Consider the following 15990-nt stretch of genomic DNA (forward strand, 5'->3'; position numbering starts at 1 on the left):
TTTAAGTACTAGCCACAGGTGAATATCAAAATTAATCTAAGACAGGTAGCAACTCTACTGCTTTTTCAATAGCTAGCACCACTAATATGGTATGCAACAGCAGCTGTAGTTTAAGTTATCTTTACATGCATTTCCATAATTTAAATTTACTTTTGCTCCTACATCAGATAGTCATGGGTTAAGATTTTTAAAGTAACAGATAACCCTGGACTAATGTTCATGATTTTTCAGTAGATAAAGTATTTTATAGGAACTAGATCCTAAAACACTTTATTCATGAAGGTAAAAAAAGGTGAAGGTAATAAGGCTACAGAGAAATGAAGCATCCAGCCTAATTAAGGTACAGGACACTACATATTCATGAAAATAATACACAAGGCATAAGAGAGAAAACAAATACATTAGGTCTGATTAGAAATCATGAGGAAAAGAGAGAGCAGAGGAGTAGCAGCATCCAGCAGTGCTAGACAAGACGATTGTGTTGCAGTCCTAAACCGAGTGGCTAGAAAGTAAAAAAAAAAAACCTCCCGCATTTTTAAGAGACAGACACAAAGAAAGCCAATAGCAAAGGGAGAAAAGCTAGCTACAATTTAAGGCAATTCCTCATCTGGGGATGTTTCTTATTTAGGGAGAAAAGAATTTAAATGGATGACACAAGGAGCATATATGCCAGCTAAGCATTCTTGGCAATGGAAACCATTGAAAAAGTTATACAGTAATAAACCGTTAATTCATAATTTTCCAGTCAGAGAAAAAGAATTGTAATTTGTACCTTACAATATCTCTCCACCTTTAATGAAGGATTACCAACAAATGCTTAGTGGCATCTTGAAATATCTTAGTATTTTAAAAATAGCCTGTTTTTTAACTATAATAAAATAATCTTAAGACAAATGAAAATGAATATGGGGAATCATTTACTAATTGTCCTAGACAGCTTAAGTAAGATTTGCAGTTAGCTTACAGAAATACAAAAGAAATTTCATGTGACTAATACATTGCAGAGACTTCTATACAGAAATTTAGAGGAACAGAATCAGCTATTCACTTCCTGTAAATTAACAAGATAGGAAGTAAACTGAACCTCTGTTCTGATTTATTTTATTACTTAAAATCCACAATAGTTTTCCTACTCAAAAATAAAATTTGTATGTGGAAGAAAGTATTTTTCATTTTTTTCATAATAAAGAAAAGAAGAAAGTGATGGAATTTTCATGGAATTATGGTGGGGTATCCAAAGGAAAAAAAAAAAAACAAAACAGTGCTGATTAAGAGTCTTGATTACATCTCATATTGATAGCAGGAGATGGGACAGGACTTCCATAGCTTTTGGGAATTGGATGAACTCACATGTTACATGCATATCCACCATGGTAAAATTTCCCAGCTAGGCTGAGTCAAGGAAGAGATGTTAGTAAGTCCAGAGGCTCCAAGTTCATCATGTATTGAACTCTACCCCTTTTCTTCTATTAAAACCTTATGCTATCTCATGAAGTGATCTGTTACAAGAATGTCCTTTCCCTGGAAAATCCAGAGTTCTACATTTAGAAATAGCCCCTCTGCCTCTTTGATTTCTCTCTTTGAAGCACGTTCACTCATTTACAGGGTCCACTCCCTAAGGATCTAAGTGTTCCTTGTCCTAGTAGGATTCAAAGTTGGAAGAGCAGAAAACACTTTACTCGTGCTTAATCTACAAACAGAAAGAGAATTAACTATTAGAAAACTATTGCAAAGCTATGGATTTACTGCACCTGGCTATTATTTGGAAATATTTCCACACAAAAAACTATTCTGCCATCACACTGTAGGAAGACAGGATCCTCTTTGTCATTTCACGTTACATTCATTTTAGCATTTGTTGTGGGCACAGGCTATAAAATGACTGAAGTTCAGGTAATCATCTGTTAAACATTTAAAATCTTCCTGCTTGAAGAATCATGGCTAAGAAATTTCTTAGAAGGTGATATAACATAGAGCAACAAACTGGAGTTGCCTGTTTGCATTTAACAGCTTTGTTAATGATCTGAGGGAAAAGCCAAACAAGAATTTAATTAAATTTCCAGATGATATCAAATTAAGAGCAGCTTCAAGCAACAGTATGGGCAAATAAATAAAAAGAAAGAAGGAAAGAAGAGAGAAAGAGAAGGAGAGGGAGGGAGGAGGGGAGGGAGGAGATACATCTGTCAGAATAAGTGTTAGGCATAGCCTGTTAAACCTGGAATTATTATATTTTAGAAAATTAAGTCTAAATACAAAAATTCAGTAATAAACAAATACTACTAGGCAATCATGTTAAAAGAAAAGAGAACCTAGGAAGATATGGATTCCACTTAAACTGGGTATTAGAAAATAAAAGTTTATTATCTACCAGATTGTGAGAAATCCATCTAGGAAAATTAAGATATTCTATTTTATTAATGCAGTTACTTAACAAACCAAAACAAGGTGTACAGACCAGTGTCTGTTTCAAGTGGATGGATTAAGTAAATGAATTCAGCTTTTTACTGAATTGTCAGACACCCTGTAATCTACTGTTATGCTATCAGGCATATAGTATACAATAAAAAGATAGTGGTCAAAGAGGGGGAGACCCAAAGAATTATTCATTTCTTGGATTAGTGCATTTGTTCATTTCATCGTATATGAAAAGGTGACTTTTTTAACCAACCACATATTTGGGGAAACAACAAAATTTCAAATGCAATTGGCACAAACTGCTAATTTCTGTACAGAAAAGGGGTACAGGTGTTGCCAGCTGGGTACAGGTAGACTCTCATTAAGTCAGAATAACACAGCTGAGTCTCCTCAGATTTCCATTATATGCAGGCATTTACTTGTGATTAGAGGTAGTCTGGTTTCACTTGTCAAATGTAGCCCCACACTGTGCAAAGCTATCACATAAATTCTGGCTTCCTCAACTACATGCTTCTTTGGGGAGTACCAACTTGTCCTTTCTCCAAACCTAGGCTGGTGTCAGCAGCATGTGAGTGGCACTTCAGAACCTAGCTCCAGGTTCAAACATCTCCTGCAAAAGGCTTGAAACGTTCAGCAGAGGTGAACTATGCAGTTCTAAGCATAGGTTAAAACCATCAGAGAAAAATACTGGTCCACTGTCAAATCTAAAATATTACCAAACTCTGTTTAAGTTACTATAAAATACTCCCCCAAACAGGAACAGATGCACTTCAATTTAATAGTTCCTTTATAGTTAAAAGAAGCAGAAACTGCCTGCTTAAGGAAAAAATATGTCTTTATGTTTAACATAAAAAAATCTTCCATAACTTTTATAATCTTCTAAGAGTTCTGTCTGCTTGGCTCTCTCTCTGAAGGTTATAATGCTCTCCTGTGGTTAGGGAGATGCTTATTGACTTACAAAGCTAAAAACAACTGGTTTCAATTTACAACGTAAGTCTAGCTATGTTACAGAAAATAATGTATACTCAAGTTTAGTAACTCCTTTGAAATTAAAATGTATTAAGAAATAACCAGGATAGATAAATATAATTGTAATCACAACTAATATTTCATACTTGAGTTCTGCCAAAAAAAAGATAATTGCAGCATGGGAGACCCTGCCACTGCAATTTTGTCCTCTGATTGGGATACTCAGAATTTTCATGAGGAGGGAGTGGGATTTCATGAATCCATGCATGACCCTGCAAGAAGAGTAAGAAACTAGTCCAGATAATCTCATACAAGAAAGCGTGGTCTGCACAAGCGATGATAGTGGGCAGAAAGGGGGGCTTCCTGGAAGCAGGTGAGAAGTCAGAGAGGTCTAAGATACAGGAAGGACAGTCAATTAATTTGTTAGTGGATAAGCCTGGAGATGTTTATAACCAACTAAGATGCAATATTCAGAACAGTAAAATTCAAACTCTTCCTTTTGAGCATATGTAGGCTAATTGATCTTGCTGATCCCCAAAATCAAAATTATTCCAAAGCAGAAGCCTTTCAAATCAAGTATTTTTTACTTACAGCATCCTAACTCCTACATATAGTTTGCATTTTTTTTTTTTTTAAACTGGGGCTTGGCCCTTATTCCACTTATCTATTTTTATTTCCCAGAAGCCAGGACACTTGATGAAGTATCTGACATCCAGCATTGCCAGGAGCCTTTTATGTCAGGCTTGAATGACTCAGCTGAAATCTGTGAATTTAAGTACTGTAACATTGATTCAACAATTCTCACAGCTCCATGTACCTTGATGATCTCCATCTATCTTCCAAACCAATTAACATGCCAGTACGGCCTTCCTTGCTGTTTACTGCCTTGCATGAGGATTTTGAAATAGCCTTTGACAAAAAGTAACTTATTTGAGTCAAAACATGCAGCTATAAAAAAAATGTTTCATAAAAGCGCATCCATGCACTACAGTTCTGCTGAATGAGGAGAAAAGAGGCTGAGAAGAACAGAGCAATGACAAAAAGAGAACAAAGCATACACTTAGCTTTCTGTGTGTTTTATTTTACTCATCCTCAACAAGTGTGATTCCTTTCAGACAGCTTAAATTTGATCACAACTGTTTTTGTGAGCAGTACCTATTGGAACTGAATTTACCTTTGAATTGAGCTGAACAGGCATAAATTTATCTTAACTTTAAGAGAAAAATGTCCTGATTTTACAAAAAGAGCTGGAAAACAGCCTTCTCTATTATTTGATATGTAGAACAATATGCCATAAAGCCTTTCAGTTCCATAAACTTTAAAAGCAAGTTATTTCATGAATACAAACTAAAACCCATCATACCATCCTTCTTTCATCTGTTTTTCACTATGTACACAGCTAGATAACAGTGATGAATATGATACATCAGTGATAAAACTATAGCACTGTAAAGGTTGGAGGCACTTCTGAAAAACCTCCCGAGGCAGTGGTGAAAAACAGAGAAAGGTATATCATCATTACTACTATCTGGAAAAATAGTAGATAAACATTTTGTCAAACCTACAAAATAGGTGTAACCTAGTAAGCACATATATATATATATATATATAATTTGTGTTTATGTATGTGTATGAAACTCAGAAAAGAGAAATAAGTTTTTCTTCTGGAAAACAATTTGGGAATTAATTATATGTTACCACAGCCCAAGAATTTTTAGTCTTACAGCCTTTCATTTTTATTAAATGAAAGTTGTTTTTAGTCTGAGGTAACTATGGTACATTCCTCTTTGGAATGTCAAGAATTAGTATAAGGAAGCCAATAAAATGTTGAAGCAATACATAGTATCTTAGTGCATTGGATCTTAGATACACACTATATCTTTTTCCTTTTTAAAAACATTGATTATAGTTTTCTGCTGTAAGAACCAGGAAAAGTTCTCCCCAAAGAAAAGAAATTGGTGCATGAAAGCATACTTTAGCTTCCCTCTACAGACACTGACATACCCTGTGGTCAATGACTTGTGCTCAAAGAGCCACCTTAAACCTCACTTCTGAAGCAACTGCTGTAGTTGACTGCATTCTCCCCCTTCTCCCACTCCCTTTATTCTCTGGCTTTTGTCTTATCCTACCATCTAATTCATAGTTCATCATCTACTAATACCTCCTTTGCCCATTGCACAAATGGAATCCTGCAGCCCATTTTTCTTAGAAAGAAATTACATTTCACCCACTGCTCTTCACTGTAGCAGGACTATGAGAGAAAATATTATTTACACTATCCAGAAGAGCTATGTGACTTTATGGTTGCACAAACACTAACTGCATGTTATTTTTATCTTAGTTTCAATAGCCTGTAACTTTCATTTTTTCCTTTCTGTTTTTTAATTAGAGAGAGCCTGTTGCTCTCATGCAGTGAGTAGATTTATTATTCTAAAAATGTTATTCAAATTATTTTACTGAATAATACTTGTAAATGTCTAATATTTATCAACATGGAAGTGATATTGCAGTAAGTAAAAACAAATACAGTACAGTAATATTACACTTAAAATGTTACTGTTTGTTAAACAAAATGAGAGAGTCTAAGAAAATTTGCTTCCATTTCTTTTAGTCTTTTTTCCTTTATTCCTAGCAAAGCTTACTCATGTTTTAGGAGTGAGCTTTCTGTATCAGGGATATCTCATGAGAAAAAGATAGACTAATTCAACTCCAGTTGCAAGAAATAAGTATTTTTCATACTATGCATACATTTTTGTGAAAAAAAAAAAACCCTTAAATCCACTCCTCTGAAATTTTCTACATATTGTTTACAACCTAAAAATTTATTCTGATACAAGCCTTTTTATAATTAGCTTTTGATACTTAATGTTTCTCCTCAGTGCCTATAAAATACTATTTTCCCATAAGTTCTAGTAACTTCATTTTGGTTTTATACAGAACAACTGTTCCCTTACAATAAAATAGATATACTCCTAAAAGAAGAGATCATGTAACTACATTCATCATATCTGTATCTGGCAATATTCAGAACTTTGTGTCATTCTTTTCAATTCTCTGATGATTCCTAAAACCCAAACAGGAATTCAGCATGGCAGAAAGACCAGACCATTATCTGAGATTTCACAGAACAGATTCATTGCTATTCACTTAAACATGTAAGAGCAGAAGTATCAGCTACCAAGTAACACAACCTTACCTATGTAATATGTACTTTACCTATGCAATAACAAGAGTATTTACTTCTTAACATATTTTCCTTTTGCATATTTTTCCCTCAGTTACATCTTACCCAGATGCAGTAAAATCTGGAAGGGCAGGGAAAACGTAAAGGAAAGGTGTGAAATCTCAGAAGGAAAAGCCCTGGACTATCAGAAGGTAAAGGAACTTAAAAAAGTTTAGGATCATTTCCTTACAAAATATTATCCCTAAAATGGCACATTTCTGTCCCTTTATATTTATACATAACATATGCCCCTTAGCAAGGATTTTTCATGTTCCTCCTCATGAGACTAAGACCTCAGGTCAAATGTAAGTTATACATAAATACTGAATGTTCCTTGAAAATACAAGCGTCAGCTGACCAGAACGAAATATCTACCTCGTAAATATCCAGCCTCTAATTGCTAACTGGCAGGTGAGATGTGCAAAACAGAAAGCAAAAATAGAATCCATTATAAATTTCTAGCTATTGTGAAAAGTAATGGATTTTCAGCTTCCCTTGTATTAGCAGTTACCAGTGAATTCAATCACCACATGTATCTGTATTAATACAGCTTACTGACAATATTGACACTACTTTTTTTTAAATACCTAGGTCTACAAAATAGTTCTGCAATAAGCTGCTAACCAATTCAACCATTACTATCTTTAACTTTACATGACATTTTAAATCACGATCCCAAAAAAAATGAAATACCAAAAGCTCAGAGGTCTGAAATAACTGGATATTTCCCCCATTTTATGGAAAACACCTGAAAGATGATACCTAAGCACATACTGAATAGGGACCACTAGGGAAACTTTATAATAAAATGAAAACATCAGCCTTATTGAAGCTTTTAACAGACACTTCAAAACATTAATATAAAGAACTATGTTTAACTATAAACTATGTTTATCATTCAGTTGATACACAGGCTGTATTATCTTTAGACATAAAATGGAAGCTAAAGGAAATGTCAATTTGGCAAAACTAAAGATGAAACATTGTAACTGCCTTTTCAAAAGAAAATACAAACATGAAAAGAAAAAGGTAATTTCCCCTTATTTATTTAATATAAAGAAACATCAATTTGCCCTCTGTAGCTAAGGAACAGCATAATCTAATATCCTATATTAAACTGGCCTCTGGGAACATTAATTATTTAATATTAGTCTCAGAATGACCACAATTGAACAAGAACTTTCTTTTTCATTAGCATGAATAGATGCCTTATAATTTAATATTTTAAAAGAAGAGTAGTACGTGGTAGAGATAATTAGCACTGGAAAATCCCCACAGCAAATAAAAGCCATTCTAATAGCTGCTGAATAAAGTACCATGTTATTCCTAAAGAAGGGAAAAAAGCATCAGAACTTCCAGCTCTATCATTAATGTAACAATGATTAAGTTAATGTAATACTTTGTGTAGTCTACGGCATGTTCATTTAACACAGTAACATGAAAAAGCCACAGTTCAAATACTTATTTCTCACACACTGACCACTAACTCCTCTGGTAACAGCACTACCTCGAGCACATATCAGCAAGATACGAAAGATAGAATGGTTTTATGGAGACAGAATGGTGTGGAGATATACAGTAAGCAAAAATACATTCAGACCTTTCTTATATCACACTCTGGCCATCCAAACCCACACATCTGTTACTCTAATTACAAGCCTTGTGCAGCTATGGCAAAGCTCAATCTGTGATGCCTGGTTTGCTTTTAATATAGCCTGGAGTGAATTTCAAATAAAGCACACAAAGGAAAGCAGTATCAATTAGTACAACAAATATACAGTGTCCACAAGGAAAAAACTGTATTTCTCTTCCTTTTAAATTCTTTTGTTATCAGCCATGTCAAAATTAAATAGCTTAGGGAAACAGATAATAGATTAGAAGAAAGTTCAATTTTTATTCAGAAGCAGCTCTTCACCATAGTTCACAGGCACTTCCATCACAGTATACTTCAGATTCAATAATCACTCTAATTTATTACAATGAGTTTAAAGTATACAATATTCATGGGCTTAGATAATCATGTTTCCTGGCTTTGTCTTTTTTTCCTTAATGCTTTCAGATTAGATTCATACAAGCTCACAAAAGAACAAAAAAAATCATGCTGCTCAAATAAGATCTTGGACATCCAGAAGTACTGATTCAGAACTGATCCAACTTTAATTGTAAATGTACTTCTCTAGAATCAAACCACATTTACCAATGTGACAGCAAGAAAAAAAAAGGAGGGGGGATCTCTTGAAAATCTATTTTTAAAAGCTGAAACTTGTATATAATACTCTATAATCTATTCCTATATGGGAAGCTTAGTGAAATGTAGCAGTGTTCACCTGCTGCTCCTGGATGACAACAACTCAAATACTCATCCTGGCAGAAAAAAACCTTACTAGTTAGGAGGCAACAGAGAAGGCTGCATAAGGCATGCCCATATTAAGAAATAAAAGCTCCATATATGGTAATGTGCCAATAAAATTCAAAGCTTTTCAAAATCATTTTATAGATATGGCAGAGTAAATTTTAGTGGATTTTTTTTTTAAAACTAACAATGTATATCTTCTATGAAGTGAACGTAAGAATGTAACAGTTCATAAAAGTTTCCACTTACGTTTTTCTCTTTAAACAGAATGGAAATATTTCTAACATTCATATTGGAGAAAAAATGCTTTGAAGCATCATTTTATATAAAGCAGAGACATCATCTTATAAAAAAGGATCAAAACTATGATTATTCACTACACTTGTGAGGTGTTTCAGCTGTAGCACTGACAATAACTCTCTGCAAGACTTATTCATTGAAGCATGATCAACAGATAGCAACACAGTAATACATATTTTTTCGTACAGTTATAAATAAATATTTGATGAAAGAAAGATATAGAAATATCTTCACATCATCATTTTATACATGTGATTTTGAAGGAATCATAATAAGATAATTAATAATGGCAAATTAATCCTTGCATTAAACCTCAGAGAGTTGAGGTGGTTTACCACCTAAATGTCATCTTTCTTTGTAAGTCACACACTAGGCAGAGAAAATTACGGAAACTGCAATAAAGGCTTCAGACATTGCAACTGTCCAGGAGGAAATGGAGTATTCAGAGAAACACGCTCAAGGAGCCCAAACTACTGCAGAACAGAACCAAAGCTGTCATTCCAGAGAGCATGGGGTTATGTGGAGCCTCCCAAGGGCACACAGAGAAATCTTTAGTTGCTGCCTTGCACATGATCTAGATAGAGAAGTCAAGCGGACAAGTTGCTCCTCCTTCTTAGGAAAGAGGTCTGTTCACTGTGAAGCTGAACTGTCACTCTCCTGCTCCTGGGAGAATTCAATGCCTCCTGAAACACACAGAGCTGAGCAGCACCTCTGCTAAGCTGAAAAGGATCACTTTTCATTCTATTTGTGGTAGCTGAGCTATTGTTCCAGGTAGAAACAGAAGATTCACAGGAAATGAAAGACCTACTTAATTTCTTAGTATAGTTCTTAAGTTCATGGTTATGAAAGGGTCCTGACACTTTTTTCTAAAATTCTATACATTCACAGTTACCATACTTGAGATGAAAAATAGCTCTGATAGCAGAGCAGCTAAATTAGATTAATAGCAGGGAAGCAAGTACGTTCCTAGCAATTTATATGTAATTAAGTTAAATTATACATATCTAATGAAAACTGTAGAAATCCTGAATTAATATCCAGAGTCAAGATTTCGTAACATGAAAGTGAACCATATTTACCACAACACAGGATTTTTCACAGCTACAAAACCAAGGCACAAAGAAGCAGTAGCAATATGACTAAAAATGGAAGAACTAGACCAGAGAACATGATAATCTTGCCAACCAACACATCTTTAATTCAAAATACAGGAAACTTCCAGAAGATAAATTCATTGACTGAAAGGAAAATTTAACCCTAAGTGCAGGAACCTTGGTTTCTGTTTCCTCACACTCGTAGTGCATCTATTGCAAGTCAACCTCATCTTGTAGAAGAGGTCCCAGCACATCCAATAGAGTCCCATAAAAATTGCAGCTTCAATTCTACAGCCCCTCAAGACTGCTTTGTAAACTAAACATAAATTATGGACAAATGAATTCACCATATGTAAACCAAATACTGGAAAAGAAGGCCACTCACAAATGCTTATTAAACCAACTCAAATGATCACATTTCCATCCTTATCTTCTGTTTCTCAGTAACAGAAAAACTGAACTATCTAAACAACAGAATATGAAAAAATGAAAGCAAGAAACAATTCTTCAACCTCATGTTAATTAAATGGAGATGAAATAACTACATTCTTCTGTGCATGTTCAACCACTCTTTCAATTTTTTTAATAACATCTTTTCATGCAGCTTTTTTTTCCCCTGAAAGTGAAGTCATTTCTCTTCTTTAAAGAGAGAGAACAAAAAGTGATATCTGGATGCTAGAGGAAATGCAAATGTAGATCAAATAATCATTTAATAATCATTTACATGCCAATGCAATTTCACCTACTGAAATAGCTATCACTTAAAAAAATAAAAAACAAACAGCTTAGCTGTGGCACTGCCCCAGCTACTGAAAGGATAGGTTAAAGTGTAATTCAGACAATAATATCCAAAATTTAATACAGCTTTGGATAGAACTTTTATACAGGCTGAGTGTAGCTACTGCAATTACAACTGAACAGGAGTATTAAAAATAATAAACTGATGAGTAGCCCTAATTTCCCTTAGCAGGTAGCCAAATATGCACGGTACTAAATTAGTCACCTAAACTACTAAAAAAATAAATGTGGGATGCTGAAAACAATTCTTAAATCAGCAAACTGAATACTGTAGAAAGGCAACAGCATGAAGCAAACCAATTTCATTTTACTGCAATCTATATAATAGAAACTATTTCTAATTATACATTACTGATCTTTAAGCAATACTAATCAAAGCCTATGGACCTTTAAACAAATTAAAAGACTTACGTTTTTTTTAACCACTGCAATTGTGTATTGTTAATTTTCTCACCTCTTTTTTGCCTGAGAACCACTTTCAGTGGATGAACTTTCTGACAAAAAAAAAACAAGTTCAATGTTCTTTCAGAAAGCCACCACTCTTTTTACAGAGTGCTAAAGCCTCCTGCTATGTATTAAACTGTTCCATTCCTATTTACCTGCAGTCAATGTTAAACTTACACATGAGTAATCTGTCCTACCTGACCTAAAAAGGAGGGAACAAAACTTGGTTGGTTGTTTGCCTGATTCTGAAATTTTCATTATGTTTACCTATCAAATTTAGAAGAATTAACTCATAAATAAAGTAATGCTTTAGCATAGCATAGCACATGCTATGGCTAACCACATAAACAAAAAAGGATGTTGTGCAATGAAGAAAATAAGACTGGTAAACTAATACTGGAAATGTGTATTTTGATTTATTAACCTATGTGTTCCATAAAAGGAAACAGTTTTCCTGAACATATGCTTTGCTTGCTTGGTTACACTTTAAAACTCCATTTTTATTCTGAATAGGTTTCCTAAAAACTCTGGTTCTTCCTTTAAGGAAAGCACTAGGTCTTTATGATAACCTTCTGTGACAATCTGTGATAATAAGCAAATTTTATGAATATTTCAATAGTTAAAAAGTAAACAAGAAGAAAGAAGTCTTTCTCTCCTTGTACTACAGTACATGTAACCCAGGCTATGTGCATTGGCAAGTCTATGGCACTAACAAAACAGGTCAGATTTCAGCTCTTTTTCCTGATTTGGGAAAGACATGACACATTTGTATTCAGATTTCCAACTGAAAACAATGAAATTTTCCTATGGCAAGACAATACTCCACACATCTTCTCTGAAACACATTGTCTAAAACACTACTAGCTTTGTAAACAGATCTTAGGAATAGAAGTTCCTATTCACTAATCAGCAGAACAAATTTCCAGAGATGCAGTGAAGCCACATTGTTATCTATACCTGCTAGAACAGTTCTAGTCCACACACCTGTGCAAGAATGCCCCTTTCCCAGAGTTAAAAAAACCCAACTATTTATATTTTAGGCAGCCCACTATCATTTAATGAATAAATATTGCATTTTTTTGCAATTACGAACTCCAGTTACTCAGCTATGATTTTTATCTTTTGTTTAATTTTCTAAAAACACAAGCGCTTAAACAGATCATCTGAGAGTCACAGGTATTATTAAGCACTAGAGCATTTATGAGGTTAGTGTAAGTCACTAATGCTGTTAATTACTCTGATTTTTATGCCATTACATCCTTGACAAACAAAGCCAGGCTGAAACACTTTCCATCATGACAGAATGATTACAATCCCTTTCTTGAATTTCCCTAAGGGAATATTGCATAGTTTTACACCATGAGTTAGGGTTTTTTTTTCTTTCAATGTTTCTTATACATCATGATCTTGCAGACTTGTTTCGACTAACTTGATGTGCAGGATTGCAACTGACACATTCACTGCTGATAAAAGTCTAAGAGAAACGCCACTCAGGTCTCTGATAAAAGCATTCACCAGAAAGGCGTTAAATCCGAAATGAACTGATTGTTTAAGTGAGCTGTCACACAGTTCACCAACAGATGTTCCACAAAGTGTAAAGTGCATCAGAAATGAAAACTTGTTCTCCATAATTTTTCTGTGAAATTAATCATTGTTATGTTTATATCTCATATTTCAGCCACAGCATTAATTAAGCAGGGTATACACTGTGCTATTCTGAGAGAACAAAACAGGCGGAAATTAATTCCATCGTCTTTGATACAAATGGAGTGTTAATAGTAATGGCAGAGTCAAACTGGAGAAAAAAAAAGAAAAAAGAACGGTAGGAACAGAAATAAGAAACTCCATCAGCATAATCCTTGATAATCTTCCATATTTCAGAGAGTGCAGTCCAGGCAAATAATATTTTAAAATACTTTAGCTCTTTTATTTTATTTTAGAACTTTAGCTCTTTCCTATTCGAGAAACCAGTGGATTTTTCTGAAGCACACTTCAAAAATACCTTAAATTTCTCTGTTGGCCCAGCAAGTATTTGTAAATTTCAGACATGATGTAAGCCTCACAGACTGCTTCTTGCTATGATTCATTCTCACTCTTTGAATCAGGCTGCTTATAATGCGTATCATTATGGTGAAAAATAATTTTTAACTTCTATTAATAGCATTAAACTAGGGGCATCAAATAATACAGCTCTTATTTTTTACCCAAATGAGTATTTTTGAGTTAGACAAGTAATAACGACCAAATTTCAAAAAATTTTTTTAAAAATCGTAGGATTCACTTCTGTGATAGTACGCAACATACACCTTCAAACACCTTGAATTTCCACTAAGCAAAGGTACAATAGTGATAAAAAAAATCTTCCTTACCTATGTATACAATTTTTAGATTCAAGATATGCCATACCAGAGGCAGCATCTAATGAAAATTTCACCAACTGTTTGGTTTTCAGCTCATCCTTCTTTTTCCTTAGGAATGACAGGAAATCACCTCCTAGAAAATCAGAGAGATGGACAGTGAGACAGACTGATAGGATACTCACATTTATCTCTCATCAGGTGTGCAAAACCAAAAAAAAAGCGTGTTATTAGCTGTTCAGTTCATCCCACCAGTTTGAGGCTAGTCCAAGAAAAAGGAAGGAACTCATCTTTCAAAAATACATTTTCCCTTAAATATCACATGCATTATAGTGAAAATTGTGCAGCATGCTTTTGATACACCTAACGTTTTCACCAGTGTACATTAAATACAGACTCAATTTAAAAATATTGAAAAAACAACTGATCAGCTGTGATATATATTCTTCTCTAATCACAGAATTATTAATTCTAATTGAAGAGGTTATGTTCTATTAGCTACATGATAGTAGTAACTTTTCAATTGATCATTTGCAGTAACGCTTCTCAAATTCTATATTGATGTGTTGGAGGAGTAATGAAATGTTTTCTTCTTGGGCAATGTTAGCTGGACACTTGAACAGGGCAGTGGAAGGTGAATACTGTGCCTTCAGAGTCTTCTGCCTTGGAGGAGCAAAGGGAGGGCGGAGAATTTCCAAAAAGAAAATTGTGTTAGCAAAAAAATAATCTGAAAAACTGATTTTGGACAAAGGTAAGCTGGAAGAATATTATACAAACACTGCAAAGCCATGTTCGGATTGATATAAATCTATGAAAGATTTTTCTAAAATATGTTTTATGTTCCAGGCAAAGACAAAAAAGTCACAGCACAGCTTTTCAGACCACACAATTATTTGGGAGTAAGTAACCAGTCACTGCTCCAGTATTTGTTTCCTTTCATTTAGGACTGAACTGACTACTGGGGTTTGTTCTTGCAAAACGAAACCAATTTGAAATACCCTATACTGACTTTTAAACTCCAGTGAAAAAGGACAGATGACTACTGCAAACTGGACTGGGTAATAATCAATTTTTCTTTAGTCTGAGAGGTTACTGACATAGTCTGGTAACTGGTAAAAAGCAGGTATTGTCAGAGGGAAGTAAGATAAACACTCCAATTAATTATGTGTCATTTCTTGCACATGTAAACAGAACTATTCTAGTTACAGCAGACAGCTAAAAGCAACTTTTAAGTAAGTCACCGCTCCAACATACACAACAAGCAGCCTAAAATTTTGTTATTTATGTGCTGAGACCTTGCTCTGTCTCTACACAGGAATCATCTTTTAATGAGTAAGCATGATAACCTGATTCATAAAGGCATGATAACATGCCTTTATGAATGTTAAGTCTTCCCTTCTTAACAAACTGGCATTACATGAATGAGAGCAGTAAATTAAGGAAGCTTATAAAAATACATTTAAGACCTTAAAAGACACTTAAGATCTTAAAAAAACCCTCTACTGTCAATCAACCACTGTTTCAATATTGAAAATTAAACAACTAATTGTTCCAATTGCTAACAACTTGGAAGAACTGAAAAGACAGATAAGTTCAGTTTCATATTCTGGGAAAACAAAATAAATAAAAACCAAACAAACAAAAAAGGAAAAAGTACAAACAGCAAAATAAGTGCAGAAACAAATCCCCCCAAAATATTGCAAAAATTCTCTATTTAAAAAAAACTTCCTGTAACAACATCAGTGTATACTACAATCCTCACAATTCATATAAATTCTATGTATAAATACATTTATGCTCTCCACAATCAACAGTGAAACTATCTCAAGTAACAAGGTATTAAAGATAACAAGGAAACTTAAGACAAACTTTAAATAAAAGAAAACCCAATCATATCCATCAAAAATTTTTAAAATACTACATGCTACAAATTTGTTTCCAATATGCTCAGGCAATCAAATTAATATCCCAATGAGTAATATTAAAAGCTGCTCAGTTCCTTACATCAGAATGTGTCACAAAGCACAAGCCTGTTAC

At 34.0% G+C, this 15990-nt stretch overlaps 1 protein-coding gene across 2 annotated transcripts in view; it reads right to left on the reverse strand.

The window, feature by feature from the left end:
• FER (FER tyrosine kinase) overlaps positions 1-15990 on the reverse strand; it is a 157254-nt gene that overhangs the window by 23003 nt on the left and 118261 nt on the right. Inside the window, exons 17-18 of one of the 2 annotated variants that reach the window (XM_088054104.1) lie at positions 13966-14089; positions 13291-13391 (exon numbers count right to left, since the gene is read on the reverse strand). In XM_088054104.1, the coding sequence (XP_087910230.1) occupies positions 13337-13391; positions 13966-14089 (179 nt within the window). In that variant the 3' untranslated portion in view covers positions 13291-13336. Of the gene's footprint in view, positions 1-13290; positions 13392-13965; positions 14090-15990 lie in introns of those variants that run through there. The other variant, XM_088054103.1, reaches the window with a different exon arrangement.

Source organism: Pseudopodoces humilis, chromosome 4, assembly GCF_049639895.1.
Source record: "Pseudopodoces humilis isolate 2021_Gansu_Grassland_sample_001 chromosome 4, ASM4963989v1, whole genome shotgun sequence".
NCBI lineage: Eukaryota > Metazoa > Chordata > Aves > Passeriformes > Paridae > Pseudopodoces > Pseudopodoces humilis.